The 14,029-nt window shown below is 56.9% G+C and overlaps 2 protein-coding genes across 3 annotated transcripts; one reads left to right on the top strand and one right to left on the bottom strand.

Moving 5' to 3' along the window:
- The first annotated feature begins 24 nt into the window (after positions 1-24).
- On the top strand, positions 25-4,365 carry LOC116244530 (uncharacterized). The gene is made up of 12 exons (XM_031616276.2): positions 25-1,588; positions 1,696-1,754; positions 1,832-1,980; positions 2,220-2,311; positions 2,451-2,509; positions 2,617-2,753; positions 2,829-2,953; positions 3,128-3,186; positions 3,372-3,526; positions 3,601-3,707; positions 3,837-3,959; positions 4,168-4,365. The coding sequence occupies exons 1-12, from the start codon at positions 65-67 to the stop codon at positions 4,216-4,218; spliced, it is 2,640 nt and encodes an 879-aa protein (XP_031472136.2). The 5' UTR covers positions 25-64; the 3' UTR covers positions 4,219-4,365.
- A 115-nt stretch (positions 4,366-4,480) lies between these two features.
- On the bottom strand, positions 4,481-13,775 carry LOXL1 (lysyl oxidase like 1). 2 transcript variants are annotated; one of them, XM_031616277.2, is made up of 7 exons: positions 12,712-13,768; positions 7,522-7,630; positions 6,729-6,866; positions 6,248-6,404; positions 6,066-6,161; positions 5,846-5,961; positions 4,481-5,549 (listed from the first exon to the last, which is right to left on the bottom strand). In XM_031616277.2, exons 1-7 carry the CDS (start codon positions 13,751-13,753, stop codon positions 5,543-5,545), a joined length of 1,665 nt encoding a protein of 554 aa, XP_031472137.1. In that variant the 5' UTR covers positions 13,754-13,768; the 3' UTR covers positions 4,481-5,542. The 2 variants fall into 2 exon arrangements, with proteins under 2 accessions (XP_031472137.1, XP_090004766.1); XM_090148640.1 differs by lacking the exons at positions 4,481-5,549; positions 5,846-5,961; positions 6,066-6,161; positions 6,248-6,404 and adding an exon at positions 6,411-6,595 and having other exon boundaries at positions 12,712-13,775.
- Positions 13,776-14,029: the final 254 nt, after the last annotated feature.

Here is a 14,029-nt window from a genome sequence, read left to right as displayed (position 1 = left end):
GGTTATGGGAAGCTGATAGGATCTCACTAAGGTTCTTGCTCCTCTTTGCAGCTGTGCTGTCTCCATGGGCTCTCCTGAGCCGAGCTGTAGGGTGGTACCACCAGGTTCTGCAGGTGCCACGTCCTGGTGGTGCAGAAGGATGTTTTGTGGCCGTGGAGGCACAGTCCCATCTCTGTGCCCTGCTCCTGGGGGGCTGAGGTGTAGGGCTGTCCTGGTGCTGGCTGTTTGTCTGTCTGTTACTGCTCTGCCCCACATCCTGGGCTCACTGGTGGCCTTGTCCCCTGGTGCCTCGTACAAGAGGGGCAGCCTGGTGGCACTACACAGGGACTTGCTTGGCCAATCCAGGAGGGCACAGATGAGTGCTGAGGGCACTGTGGGGTGCTTCCATGGCAAAGAGGATTTGTGCAATAGAACGGATACTGAGAGCCTGGTAACTCCAACTGGAGCCATGAAACTGGAGCTGGGTACCAGCAATGTGACTGCATCCAACTCACCTGCACCCAGCAGCTTCTCCCACATCCAGAATGATACTTCTGATGTTGCAGCCCCAACAAGGAGCCAAAGACTGGAGCCAACTTCCCAACTGCAGTCTCTTCCAGAGTCGTCCCCAGTACTGCCAACAGCAGGGACATCCGGCTGGGATGGAACCCATCCTAGTGCTGTGTGGATACCTCCTGTCACACCTCCCCTCACACCTGGAGGAGCAGAAGCTGCTCTGATGGTAGGCACCACTGGGGCTGAAGTTCTGGGAAATGGATCTGGGCTCACAGCCACCATCTCATCATCACCTCCTAGTGCTGCATCTCATGGTGTCAGCCACCTTCATGTGCTGGCTCCATCCCTTCCTACAGAGGACCTCAGGGGCTCTGCTGTCACCTCAGAGGAACCTAGTGATCCATTCCCTGCACACCAGGCTGGCCCATCGCTCACCAAAGCCCCTCCTGTCTCCATTTGGATGTGGTTCCCCAGCACCACAGGTCCTACTGAGCCTGGGGAGAGCTTGATATCTCCTGCTACAACCCTAGAGCCTGGAACCACGGAAACTGTGTGTCAGCATGGAGCAGCTGTGGGGGCTTCCTGGTGTCCAAAAGCAGCAGATGTGAGCCAGAGTTCCCCAGTGGGGTTGACCACCCAGATGCCTTCTCCAGCAGCACCTCCGGAGCATATTCTGGGCTCTGTGCATCCTCCCAGCTCCAAGCTTCCTGCTGCAGAGCCTTGTATCAGTTCTCCATCCCCAACTTACCTGCCAGCTTCCGTTACCACCACTCATGCCCCAAGCTCTCAGACCTTAACTGTGTCAACATTGCTCACATCTTCTCATCCAGAGTCCAGTCCTTCTCCTGCCACCTCCCAGCACCCCTCTGCAGACAGAGATGATGTCCCCACAGCCACCAGCTGGGTGGCAGCAGAAGACTTCACTCCAGAGCAACTCGTGACAACTGTGGGTAATGCTGGATCCGTGGGGACAAAGACCCCTGTGCACACCTTGCCCTTGAGTTTCAGGCTCTTGGGTATTGCCTTCACTGAAGGTCTGAGCAAAAAGTCTTCGAGGAGCTACAGGAAGCTGGAGAAAGAAGTGAGGATGATGGTGAGTGTGGGCTGAGCCCTCTGGAGCTGGCTTTTGGGCTTGCTTAGGGCTGATGGGCAAAGCATGAATACAGGAGCCTCTCACCACCAGCTGCTTCTCTATTCCAGCTGCACCAGATGCTGTCCACCTATGGTACCTTCCTCCAAGCAAATATCCTTGGGTTTAAGTGAGTAGGGTTGATGGGATGGGACCCTATGGATGGCTGTGCAGATCCAAGCCTTGGGACCTTCTTCTCACCCTCAGGAATGGCTCAGTGCTGGTGCAAGCACAGGCTGTGTTCCAGGGGGAGGCTCCCAGCAGCTCCCACCTCATCCGCACGCTGGTGGCAGGGGCGAGCTGGGGGCATGATGCCTTCAGCTGGTGGCTGGAGCCCCATTCCATCAGCTCTAATGGTAAGCAGAGCAGCTGCCACTCGGTGTCCTCCCTGTGCATTGACAGAACCCCAAACCCATATGGTGGGGGTCTCAGGCTTCCCCCTGACCTCCCCATCTGATCCTATCCTTGACCTGCCCATGGGAGGCTGCACAGCTTGATCCTTCCCACCATCTTGTACTGGTTTTGGTATGAGGTCAGGGCTTGACGCATCTCCCAAGGAAGACGTGGGTGTGAATGGTCTTCTCAACTCTTCTAGGCTTCAACATGGAAAGCCTGGACCCTGAGAAGCTGTCCATCTCCTTCACAGTGCTGGGTGGGACGGAGCCTGCAGAGAGGCTGGTTGGTGAGGTATGGTGGGCCTGGGTGGTTCCCCCATGCCAAGTGGGTTGGAACAGAGTGGCTTCTGGTCTGGAGCCTGTCAAAAACTGAATGCATCTCCATAGCTCTGCACTGAGGCTGGGGGTGAGCTCATCTCCTCCTCCTGCAGGTGATGCAGTCTCTCAGTGCCCTCTACCCTGTGAGGAACATCACTGTTGGCCAGCTCAGGTATGGCAGACAGCTGCCCAAATCTTGGTCTTCCTCTATGACTATTATAGCCATGAGCAGCTCAGCAGGATGGAGGAAGGCCTTGCTTAGAGCTTCTCTCCTCACAGAAAAGTCAATGGGGACCTGGAGATGGCTGGGGACATCTATCTGGACACCACCACCCACGCCAACATCACTGCAGTCCTGCAGGCACTGACTGCCCTTGCCACGTGCTCTGTGGACCTGAGCTCGCTGTCGGTGCAAGGTGAGGATGCTGTTCTCATGGGTGATGGTGCTGGTGGCTGTTCTTGCTCACCCAGCTCTCCTTCTGCTTCCCCAGGGACCAGGCTGCAGCTGCAGGTTTATCCACTCTCCTTCCTGGTCACCAATTGGCATTTCAGCAATGAGCTGCTGGATCCACTCACTGCTGAGCACCAGGAGATCAGGAGGTCTCTAGGAAATGTGGTAGGTGGGGAAGCACTGGGGTCCTCCTCAGTGCTGGAGGAAGGGCTCTGCTTTGGGATCACCCCACAAAACCCAGCAGTTATCACCTCCTTGACTGGGCTTGCATGGGTGAGATGTCTTTTCCCTCTTTGGGGCTGGAGGGTGATGGGATGCTGAGCAAAACCTTTCTTCTAGGTGGCAAAAGTCCTGAGGGACAACGGGAGCTTCCTGCAAGCAGTGATGAGAGGATTCCTGTGAGTGAAAGGGCTGGTGAAAAGGGTACAAGGCTGGGGAGGTCTTGTGGGCATCCTTTCCAGACCCTGGGATGCCCTTTGCATCCCAAGGAGCAGATGCAAACTTAACACACTCACTGAGTTGGGAGCTGTGGAGACTCATTAGGACCAGCTGATGCTGGAGTTCATCCCAACCTTCTCCCCAGGCCTGGCTCCCTGCTGTGCCATGGGGATGTGGTGTTCCAGCCCCCTGCTCCCAGCAGCCTGGAAGTCTTGGAGGCTCTCATTCTCGCAGTTGGACCAGACAAGGCTTTGGCTGACTCAGACTTCCAGGTGGATCCATACTCCATTTCTGTAGGAGGTGAGTGAGCTTCCTTTGGGGTGTGGGAACAGCAAACCCAAATCAAGAGTGCTAACAGCTCTGTTCCTCCCCAGAGGACACCCTGGAGCCCCCTCCTGCCCCTGGCTTTCCTGAGTACGGCGTGTCCATCATAGTTGTGTGTGGCCTCATCATCATCACAATTCCTATCATCCTGCTGGTGGTAAGGGTGATGTCTGTCTCCTCTGTGGGATCAGGTTGTGGTGGGTACAAGGGCTGTGGTGCTGAACTTGGATAAAAGAGGGACCAGAGGGATTTCTGGAGGTACCACTGCAGTCCTCTTCTCCCCCAGTGCCTGAGGAGCAAGAGGTTTGGCTGGAGTGATATGGCTGTCCTGTGGGACAGGAGAGACCCTGAAGCAGGGGCACAGACCCTTGAAATGGAGAACCAGGAGTTCTGGGCGGCCTCTGATGAGGTAAGTGGCTTTTATGGGGATGAATGGAGCCTGGGTTGGTTTCTCAGTAGGTCTCTTCATTGGGTCTCAGTGGCACGTGCAGATAGATGGTCCTGTATGATCTGGTGGGGGTTTGAGCTTCCTGAGCCCCATCTGTGGCTGTTAAAGGGATGTGGTTTCTGCTGGGAGTCCTGGAGCTCCCAGCTACTTCTCCCCTTTCTGCCTTCAGGCCACTGAGGAGACTCATGAGTGCTGGCAAAGGGAATCTGTGGCCTGTTGAAAGGACATGCAGCTGCTGGGGCTGAAGCAGAACCAGAGTCTGTTGGGGGAGAGATGCTGAGAAGCTGTCTCTACTCACCCTCTGATTTTGGATGCCAGATGTTCTCTGAGAATAGTAAGGAAAGATTAATTTGTATGTTAAACTTTATTAAACTGTTCATAAACTATCACAGCTAGCTCTGATTTTGCTGTGTGGGGGTTGTTGAACCTTCTGCCCTGTGCTGGGCTCCTGTTGAGTAAAGTACCACCCCTCCTTTGGCTCCCACAGCTCTGCTGTGCAGCTGTGCCCCACTGCCCTGAGCTTCACCAGCAGCTTCCTCTTTGCAGTAATCGAATCTTAGGGTCTCTGGATTCAGCTTGTGCTCTGTGTTGGTATTCAGACCGAAAACTGTGGTGTCGTTTCCCCTGCCCTTCCCCATCTGCTGCCATTCACCCCACACCGCCATTCCCTTCCACTGCAGTTCTAAGGCTCCTCCTCCCTGGAGCTGGACACGCCCCTTCCTTACCTCCGCCCAATCACTTCTCACAACACCTCCTGCCAATCCAGCGCAGTTCGACCAATCCTCGCCCCAGAGCTCTCCAGGTAGACCCGCCCCCCGGAGTAGGCGGGGGGTGAAGAGCGCATGCGCAGCCGTGCGCAGGGCGGACCGGAGTGAGGACCGAGGGTAGGAGCGCAGGTGTGGCGGGAGGTGCGCCATAGTGGGCGTGGTCTGATCAATGGGCGTGGCCACTCCAGGCCCCGCCCACTCCCCGTAACTGCCCTCCAGCGCCACCTGGTGTTGAGCCCGCGTAACATGGACCAGAAAAAGCCCCGAACAACGTGTTTTAATGGTTTCCGGTTTTGTTGTTGTTTGCCGGGATTTTTTTTTTTATCGTTTTGTTTTTAACAGCTCGTGAAAATAATGATTTCAATAATAAACCAGGCGTCCTGTTGTCTTGAGGGCTGTGCACGGAGCCCATGTTCCTGGGGAAACGCCTCCAACTCTTTGCTGTCTTCATCCTCCAGGGAGGTGGTGTGGGGTGCGTGGAATTGCCCGAACTCCCCCTCTCCCCCCCAAAATACAGGAAAGTTTAAACTACCGAGCTCCCTCTTGCTAAGCATGCGATCTGCCAGCTCGGTAGCAAGCCTTCCATTATATTCCAGCTAAAACTTATCAGCTTCCATCAGAAAACAGAAAAACAACGCAGGTTAAAGAAAAGTATAAAAATATTTCAAACAGTCACTCTTGCTTCTCTCCGGATAATGTGAAGCAGTTGGGTGGTGTTCTGAGGTGGTTTTGGGCTCGTGGTGGGGCACTGGAGGAGCCTAGGCAACCCTGCTTGGCTCAAGATCTGCAAGAAGGAATGTAAAAATGAGGGACTGATAAACTTGATCTTAAAGCTGGGAGGGATTAATCTGATAAAATCTGCATTGCAACTTTGTTTTCTCCCCAAAATAATGAGAAAGCAGAAAAAAATGCCATATAACAAGCAGGAGTGATACAAGCATGGTACCAGCCCCCACCCTAACCCTTGGCCTTCTCCACCCCAAAGTGATAAACGTATTAACCCCTCTATCCCATCTTATCCTCGTAAGGACAAACTCAGACAGTTTAGACAGACAGATCTGCAGCCAGACAACTCCTTACTGGGAGATCTTGCAGTTTGTCGTGGCGACGTAGCGGCCAGTGTAGTGGATGTTGCACCGCACCACGTTGTTGGTGAAATCTGACTCCAAGACGATGTATTTGGGGTTCACTTGGACCTACATGGGGAAAAAGCCCATGCAAAAAAAAAAGAATGAATGGTAAAGAAGACCCTCCCAAAAACGAGACCCTAAATCGATACTCCCTAAAACCTCTCCATCACCTTTAGGACATAATTCCCCGGCTGCACATCTGTGATATCGATCCACTGGCAGTCAATGTCGGCGTTGTAGGTGTCGTAGCACCCTGGGCTCAAGCCCTGCAGGAAGGAAAATGGGTTTGGGGGCTGGCCCTCAGCATCTCTCCAAGCCCTGCTGCATCCCCAGCCACGTGTCCCCATCCCACCTGGGTGTGGGAGGTGCAGGCGTAGCGCTTCAGGTTGCCGAAATCACAGGTGGTGTCCTCCAGGCAGAAGCTGGCCTTGTGGCCCTCGGCCACCTTCCTGCCCGTGGTGGCATCCAGCAGGTCGTAGTGGCTGAACTCATCCATGCTGTGGTAGTGCCTGCAGGTGGGAGGGAGTGGGGTGACCGTGCCCCTGCCAGTCATGCCGTCCCCTCCACAAATGTGGCTTTTGGGGCTACGAGTGGCTGTGTGACAACCCCACGTCTGTGCCAGCACCAAGCGGTGACGTTAGTCAGAGAGGTTTGGTGGCTCCTGGAGCAGAGGCAGAGCAAGCAGACCCCCACCAAGACCCTGGAGCAGCAAAGAGATGAAGCAAGCCAGAAAACCAAGGGAAAATGCTGTTAGTAAAGCAGAGAAGACGCAGAACGGAGCAGAAAACACACAGGGGACAGGCGGTGGGGACACGCGGGTGTCCTCAACTCACTGGTGACAGCTGTGCCACTCCCAGCTGTGCCGAGGACGGCTGGGCAGGAAGTCAGCTGTGCCCTGGTTCTTCACCCGCTGCGGGAACCGCAGCAGCACCCGCACGTCGTAGTCTGTGGCCTCGGGGGTGTAGGCAGTGCTGGGGAAAGCGGGCGTTGGAGATGGTCCCTTTCCCTTCTCCTTTCCCCATCCCCTTCTCCTCCCTTCCCTTTTTCCCTTCCCTCTCCTTCATCCTCCTCCTTTATCCTCCATCCTTCATTCTGTATGCTCCGTGCTCCGTTTTTCATCCTTCTCCATTTCTATCCTTCATTCATCCTTTCATCCTTCTTCCGTTATCCTCAATCCTCCTTTCATCCTCCATCTTCCTCTCTCACCCTTCATCCTCCACCCTCTGTCCTTCATCTTCCTCATTCATCCTCCACCCTCCCTTCACCCTTCATCCTCCACCCTCTGTCCTTCCTCTTCCTCCTTCATCCTCCACCCTCCCTTCACCCTTCATCCTCCACCCTCTGTCCTTCATCTTCCTCGTTCATCCTCCACCCTCCCCTCACCTTTCATCTTCCATCTTTCTGTTTCATCCCTCCATCCCTCATCCTCCATTCTCCTTCATCTTCCATCCTTCACCCTCCACCCTACTCCCCAACGTTTCCAGCCAAGCTCCTCCATCCTCCCATCACTACCCTTGGCAGGAGCACTAGAGCAGAGGATCCCCCTCTCCCGCTGTCCCCTGGACACAGAGACAGCCAGCACCCCTGAGACATTTGGCTCCACATGATGCCCACCCCATGCCCTACCTGGCCAGGCACTTCTCCTCGGCGGCGCAGCGCAGTGAATACAGGTGAGCTCGCTGCACGTAGGTGGATGCTTGCACGTAGTTGGGGTCGGGCACCAGATCAGGGAGACCTGCAGGAAGGACACACAGCCTGGTGGTTTGCAAGCAGACAGACAGATGGACAGACAGATGCAGCGGTGGTGGTGCCTTCAATTTCTAAAACCGTTACAGAGGAAAGCAGGAGCAAGAGCATCATGCCGAGCCAATCCTTCATCCCAAAAACACCTTTCAACACCTCCAGGTCCCAACAGCTCCTCTGGGACCACCAGCATGCTGACCCCAAAGGTGCCTTTGGATATGGCCACCAAGGGGATGCAGTAGAAGGGTGGGTGGGGGTGCACTCTCCAGGTGCTCCATGCCTCAGTTTCTCTCACTGCAATCCTCTGCACTCTGACAAACAATGCTTGGCCTCTCGCTTTTCTGTGAGCTAGCAGCTCATCTTCATCCTCATCCTCACCCTCATCCTTCTTATCTTCATCTCTATCTTCATCCCCATTCCCATCCTAGTTCTCATCTTCATCTCCATCCTCGTCTTCATCCTTCTCATCTCCATCTCCACTCTATCTCCATTCCCATTCTCATCCTCATCGTTCTCACCCCCAACCCCATCTTCATCCCCACTGCCACCCTCATATGCACCATTCTCACCCTCATCCCCACCTCAATCTGCATCTCTATCTCCATCCTCTTCCTATCCCCATTCCCATTTTATCCCCATTCTCATCCTCATCATCCTCGTCCCCATCCCCATTCTCATCCTGGTCTACATCATTCTCATTCCTAAACCCCATCCCATCTCCATCCCCATTTCCATCACCATCCTGTTTCTCACCCTCATCGTTCTCAACCCCATCCCCATCCTCACCCTCACTGTCCCCATCCCTACCCCATAACCCAGTCCGGCTCCTCCCTTAGCACCAAGACCATCCAGCATGCTGTATTCTTTCCCTCCCATTTCCCCCCCTTTATTTTCCTTTTTTTTTTTTTTCCATGGGCAAGAAGAACAATGCCTTCTTGTTTCCCAGCCTGGCTTCCCTCGAGGGATCACGTCACTCGATTGGAGCTCGTTTCCTGCCCTGCTGCTTGGTCATCACTGTTGATGTAATGCCCAGGGGGCTCTGTGGGGCGAGGGGGAGGCAGGAGGACTGAAGGGAGTTTTACCCTTGCAAAATTAAACAAAATAATAACACAGAGACCCAGTGGGGTGGCTGAGCTGTGTTTCGGGGCTGAGCATCCACAGTTGGTGCCTGTCCCATCGTGAGATGCTGGGAGAGAAACGTTTGTTCTGATTTACAGAATAACTCTTCCTCTGTGTTGTTGTTTACAATAACTTCTCGGATGCTCAGCAGAGAAACCCGACTCCTTTCCCACAGAGGATTTCCCCCCCTTTCTCCCCCAGAAGCGATGCTGGCCCCGCTGTTATTGTAGGGTCACCATCCCAGCCCGTTTGTGGGCACTGAATGCCCCAAGCAGCCCGGCCAGATCTTCCCTTTTGCTGACCATGCTTTTTTCCACCTCCTGCAAACCCGGACCTGGCAGCCCCCAGCTCCTGCCTCCAAAAAGGGACAACCACAGCAAGAAAATGTTTGTTTTTCCTCTCCTCCCCTTTGCCTCTCCGCCTGCCCAGGGAGCTGCCAGAGAAGATTTCCTTCTCATGCACCGTGAAAATTAGAATAATACCAAGCCAGGCCTGCTCCCCACCACGCTGTTTGTGCAGGTGTGCAGGGCTTAGCTGAAAAAACCCACTTTTATGAGCCTGAATGTAGGGATTGGGGCTGGCTCCTTCCCCCATGCAAGGGAGAATCATGGAACGGTTGGTTTGGAAGAGACCTGTTATTCCCCCCAGCTCCAACCTGTGCCATGGGATGGGTGCCCCCACCACCATGGCCACATCCACAGCCTTGGGATCCAGGGATGGGGCACATCCACCACTTGGGGAAAGGATCCAACCTGGCAAAAGAGACCCGAAAGACATAGGAATCCCATATCCATCCCAATTGCTCCCACCTCACTTTGTCCACCTGCAGAACGGGTGCAGTGCTGGGGAACATCGCCCCAGGAAAAGGGTTTGGGGCCACAGGTTTCATTGCAAGCGGTGGGAAGTGGGGAGGAACGTGCTGGGCCCAGCAGTTGCTAAGTGACCCACGTATAAACACACTGATCCAGGGAAAATAAAGTTAATGGGAGCCATGTGGAGGCAGGAGGAGCCCGGCACCCCCCACCCCACGCATCCCAACCTGAGCATCCTCAGCAGGGAGCTCCCATCCAAGCAGAAAAAAACCAACCTGCAGACCTCAAGGGCAGAAAGCTGGGAAGCAGCAAAGAGGCGGTGCCAGAGAAAGAAAAAAAAAAAAAAAAATCAACCGAAAATGGGATTTTTTTCCCCTCTTTTCTGTCTGCAAAGACGGCCAGATGTCTTGGCCAACTTCGGCTTCATAGGAGCTGACTCACTGCTCTGCAACACTCAGCTTCGCCCAAAGAGACGCCCGCTCTGCGCTCTGATCCCGAATGCTTCCCACAGGTAGAAAAGTCACAGCCTTAAGGAAAGGGCAAAAAAGCAAAAACGCACACAAAAATCTACCTCTGTATATATAGGAGAGAACTGGGAGGAAGAAAGGAGGAGGAGGGCCGGGTTGTTTTTATTTTAGAAAGTTCACGTGTTCAGTATTGCAAGCGGGTGAGAATACAGACAGACACCGCTTGCCTTCACCCTCGGAGCGGGGCCAGAAGGAGATGAGGTCAAACCCATAAAATCAGCCCTTTGTTTGGGGCTGCTCATACGAAACGTGGTCCTGGAGGGACGGTGGAGCCTTGCGTGCCCTCAGAGGGTGGAATTTTCCACAGCCTCCTGGCACAGCCACGCTTTTCCCAGCGCCGGAGGAAGCGGCTCCAGGTATGGGGTCGGGATAATGGACCCAATGTGTCGGCTTGGAGGGATGTGAGCTTCCTGCTGCGTCCATCCAGGATGCTGGTTGGGATGGGGAGAGGCTGCTGTCAGCCCCTCGGATCCACCTGGATGAAGGCACAGCCACGGGATCGCTCCGCTCACCCCCAGGTGGCCCAGCCAGCAGCGAATGCCGAGCATTCCTCACGGAGCCAGGCAGGATTAGGGGTGTTTGAGCAGATTAGGAGCATAATTAACACTTGGTTCTGCTCCCAGAAGTTGAGAGCAATTAAGGGAGGGTGGCTCCACAGGTGACAGGTGACCCCGAGCCCCAGGGACGTGTCACCGTCCCTACGTCAGGTCCTGCTTCCTGCTCGGAGGCTCTGTTGATCCCGATTCCTTCTTTTTATTTATGACCCGAGTGTTGCCACCCCAAACCCTTTCCCACACATCTCCTGTGGGGCTGCACAGACCTCTCGCTGACCCAGGCCGGCCACTCACGCCGTGTTTACTTGTTTGCACGCAATGGGGCTGGGACGAAGCACGGCTTCTCCAAGGAGGATCCCTCTGAGATTGGCTTTTCCCAGAAACCAGGGCCGGGCTGGATGTTATGGGGTCAGTTGAGTCAGAGGCTCCAGCTGAGGAGGGTTACCCGTGGGACAGGCAAGAAGCAGATCCCCCAGGCTGCCGCTCCTCACGTTTCAGCACGGAGCGAAACACTCTCGGCACGACTCAGCCAAAAGCCACAGGATTTCATCAGGATTGGGGTCAGTAGGGCGCGTAGCTGCGGCGTCCCTGCTGGGACTTTTGCTGCACGTCTCCCTCGAGGGCTGGGGCTGACGCAGCACATGTTCTACCCCATGGGTGTAGGGTGAGCAGGGACACGGCACGCAGCCACCCCGTGAGCACAGCGTGTCCCCATCCCGTAGCACACATCTACTCTGTAACCACAGCAGGACTCAGGGCAAGGCACAAAACCACCCCACAAACACAATAGGACCTGGGATGTGGCACGCAACCAATCTACCAACACAGGAGGACCCTTGCCCGCATGCACCCCAAAGGTGTAGGATCACCTGGAACACGGCACAGAGCCACCCCACGACTGCAGGAAGACCTGAGACATGGCACAAAACCACCCCACAAGCACAGTGTGTCCCCATCCCTCGGTACACACCTAAGTCACAACTGTAGGAGGAACTGGGACACTGCACAGTCCCACTCCATGGCCACAGAAGGAGCTGGGAAACAGCACAAACCCACTCATAGGTGCAGGAGGAGCTGGGACACAGCACAGATACACTGCATGGACACAGCAGGACCTGGCCATAGCACAGACCGACCCCATGGACACATGGGACAAGGCACAAACCCACTTCGTGGATGCAGTAGGGTCTGGGACATGGCACAGACCAACCCCATGGACACAGATGGACCTGGGACATACCACTGATCCACTCCATGGACACAACAGGGCCTGGGACATGGCATCAGCCCGCTCCATGGATACAGTAGGACCTAGGTCATGGAACAGATCAACCCCCTGGACACAGCAGGACCTGGGACATAGCTCTAACCCACGTCATGGAGACAGCAGGAACTGGGACATGGTACAGACCAGACCCCACAAACACATCAGGACATGGAACACAGCACAGACCAACCCCATGGACACAGCAGAATCTGAGACACAGCATCAATCCACTCCATGGACACAACAACAGGACCTGGGTCGTGGCACAGACCCACTCCATGGACACAGTAGGACCTAGGACATGGCACAGCTCAACCCCATGGACACAGCAGGACATGGAAAATGGCACAGATTCACTCCATGGACACAGAAGGACCTGGGTCATGGCATGGACCAACCCCATGAACACAGAAGGACCTGGGTCATGGCATGGACCAACCCCATGGCCACAGTTGGACCTGGGACAAGGTACAGACCCACTTCATGAACACAGAAGGACCTGGGACACGGCATCAACCCACTCCATGGACACAGTAGGGTCTGGGTCATGGCACGGACCAACCCCATGGACACAGCAGGACGTGGGACAAGGCAGAGACCTACTCTACGCCTGGCCACACTGGGGTACTCAACTCTCCATCCTTCCCATATCACACAGGGTCTCCGACAGCCCTCATCCACCACACCACGACAACATCCCCACCAGACTTTGCTTCAAAGACCCCGAAGCTGCTACATCCGAGAGCCAGGAGCACCGCGAGCCTCACCTCACCCCACAGAACCCCACAACTCACCCCGTCCTCCGTGGCTGGGCCTGTAGACGCTGCCCACGCTGAGCCGTGCCTGGTTGTCAGGGACAGCCTGTGCCACCTCGGGGTTCCTGGCCGGCACGAAGACATCGGGACGCACCGCCCCATAGGGTTCCAATGCCCGGAACGGCGGCTGCGCCTCGTAGGGCTGGTATTGATTCCCATAAGCCGTCCCGCTCACCGGTTGGGACCCGACTGGAGGTTGGAGGTTATCGTTGGTGATGACCGTGCCGCGTTGGTTGGTGCCGTACGCATCCGCCGTGCCGTGCTCGGGGAGCAGCCCGGCATCGTGGTACAGGCTGTGCGAATAGCGGCGGTCCAGGCCGTCCTGCGGGGCAGCGTGGGGCCGCTCGGGATAGAAGCCCTGCGCTCTGTAGGGGCTCTGCTCCTCCCCGTAGTCCTCGTAGCGGGTGCGGGGCTGGAAGGGGTACAGCACGCCGGCTCCTGCCGCAGCCACGGCCACACCGCCGGCACCGCCGCCCCGGTAATACGTGTAGGCTTCGTCGTAAGCCCGCGGGGCCGCCTCGTGCTGCTCGAAGGGAGGCTGCGGGTAGGCGGCGTGCCCCGCGGCCGCGTAGGCGAAGGACGATGCCGACGAGGATGATGATAACGATGAGGATGAAGGCTGCCGCGGCCGCCCCGCCGCCCTCACCCGCTGCGCCGCCCCGGCTCCTCCGCCGTCACCCAACGGTCCGTCCCGCCAATTATCGGGCACCTGCCCGAAGCCGAACGGGTGCCGCGTGTGACCTCGCACCGTCTCCGAGGCGCTGCGGACCGGGGCGGCTTGCCGCCTTACCCCGCCCCGTCCCAGCACCAGCCGGGTTCCCCCCGGCCGCTCGGGGCCCGGCGGCACGTACTCGGCGCCGCTGTTGAGCAGGCTGTACACCCGCCCGTTGTTCTCCCACTGGATCAGCTGCCGCCACGGCTCCCCCCCGCCGCCGCCGCCCGCCGCCTCCTGCCCGGCCGCCAGCAGGCACACGGCGCAGCTCAGCGCCGCCCACAGCCCCCAAGCCCCGCGGAGCCCCATCGCCGCCCCGCTAGCGGCCCCCGGCCCCCGGCCCGCCGCCTCTGCCCATCCCCGGCGCGGCTCGGCGCGGCGCGGCGCGGCGCGGCGCGGCTCGGCTCGGCTCGGCTCGGCTCGGCTCGGCTCGGCTCGGCTCGGCTCGGCTCGGCTCGGCTCGGCGGCCGCGCTCGCTGCGGGGCGGCGGGATCTGGGGGGCGACGCCGGGTCCTAAGCGCCTCCTCCGCCCCCGCCCCGCAAGCAGCGGGAGGAGGGATTTGAGGGGGGGGGGGGGGGTCCGAG

Source organism: Phasianus colchicus, chromosome 12, assembly GCF_987193195.1.
Source record: "Phasianus colchicus chromosome 12, bPhaCol1.hap1.1, whole genome shotgun sequence".
NCBI classification, from domain to species: Eukaryota; Metazoa; Chordata; class Aves; order Galliformes; family Phasianidae; genus Phasianus; species Phasianus colchicus.
Note: the sequence above shows the minus strand (reverse complement) of the source record. Positions and strands in the feature narration are given on the sequence as shown.

What these genes read in the sequence shown, in the direction of transcription:
- LOXL1 (XM_031616277.2), bottom strand. Translation starts at nt 13,753, where the DNA reads ATGGGGCTCCGCGGGGCTTGGGGGCTGTGGGCGGCGCTGAGCTGCGCC. An exon ending in GAGTGGCACAGCTGTCACCA is followed by an intron (nt 6,405 to 6,728) that starts GTGAGTTGAGGA and finishes TCCCACCTGCAG; the next exon opens with GCACTACCACAGCATGGATG. An exon ending in CGGGGAATTATGTCCTAAAG is followed by an intron (nt 5,962 to 6,065) that starts GTGATGGAGAGG and finishes TTCCCCATGTAG; the next exon opens with GTCCAAGTGAACCCCAAATA.
- LOC116244530 (XM_031616276.2), top strand. Translation starts at nt 65, where the DNA reads ATGGGCTCTCCTGAGCCGAGCTGTAGGGTGGTACCACCAGGTTCTGCA. An exon ending in CAGAGAGGCTGGTTGGTGAG is followed by an intron (nt 2,312 to 2,450) that starts GTATGGTGGGCC and finishes CTCCTCCTGCAG; the next exon opens with GTGATGCAGTCTCTCAGTGC. An exon ending in TTCCTATCATCCTGCTGGTG is followed by an intron (nt 3,708 to 3,836) that starts GTAAGGGTGATG and finishes CTTCTCCCCCAG; the next exon opens with TGCCTGAGGAGCAAGAGGTT.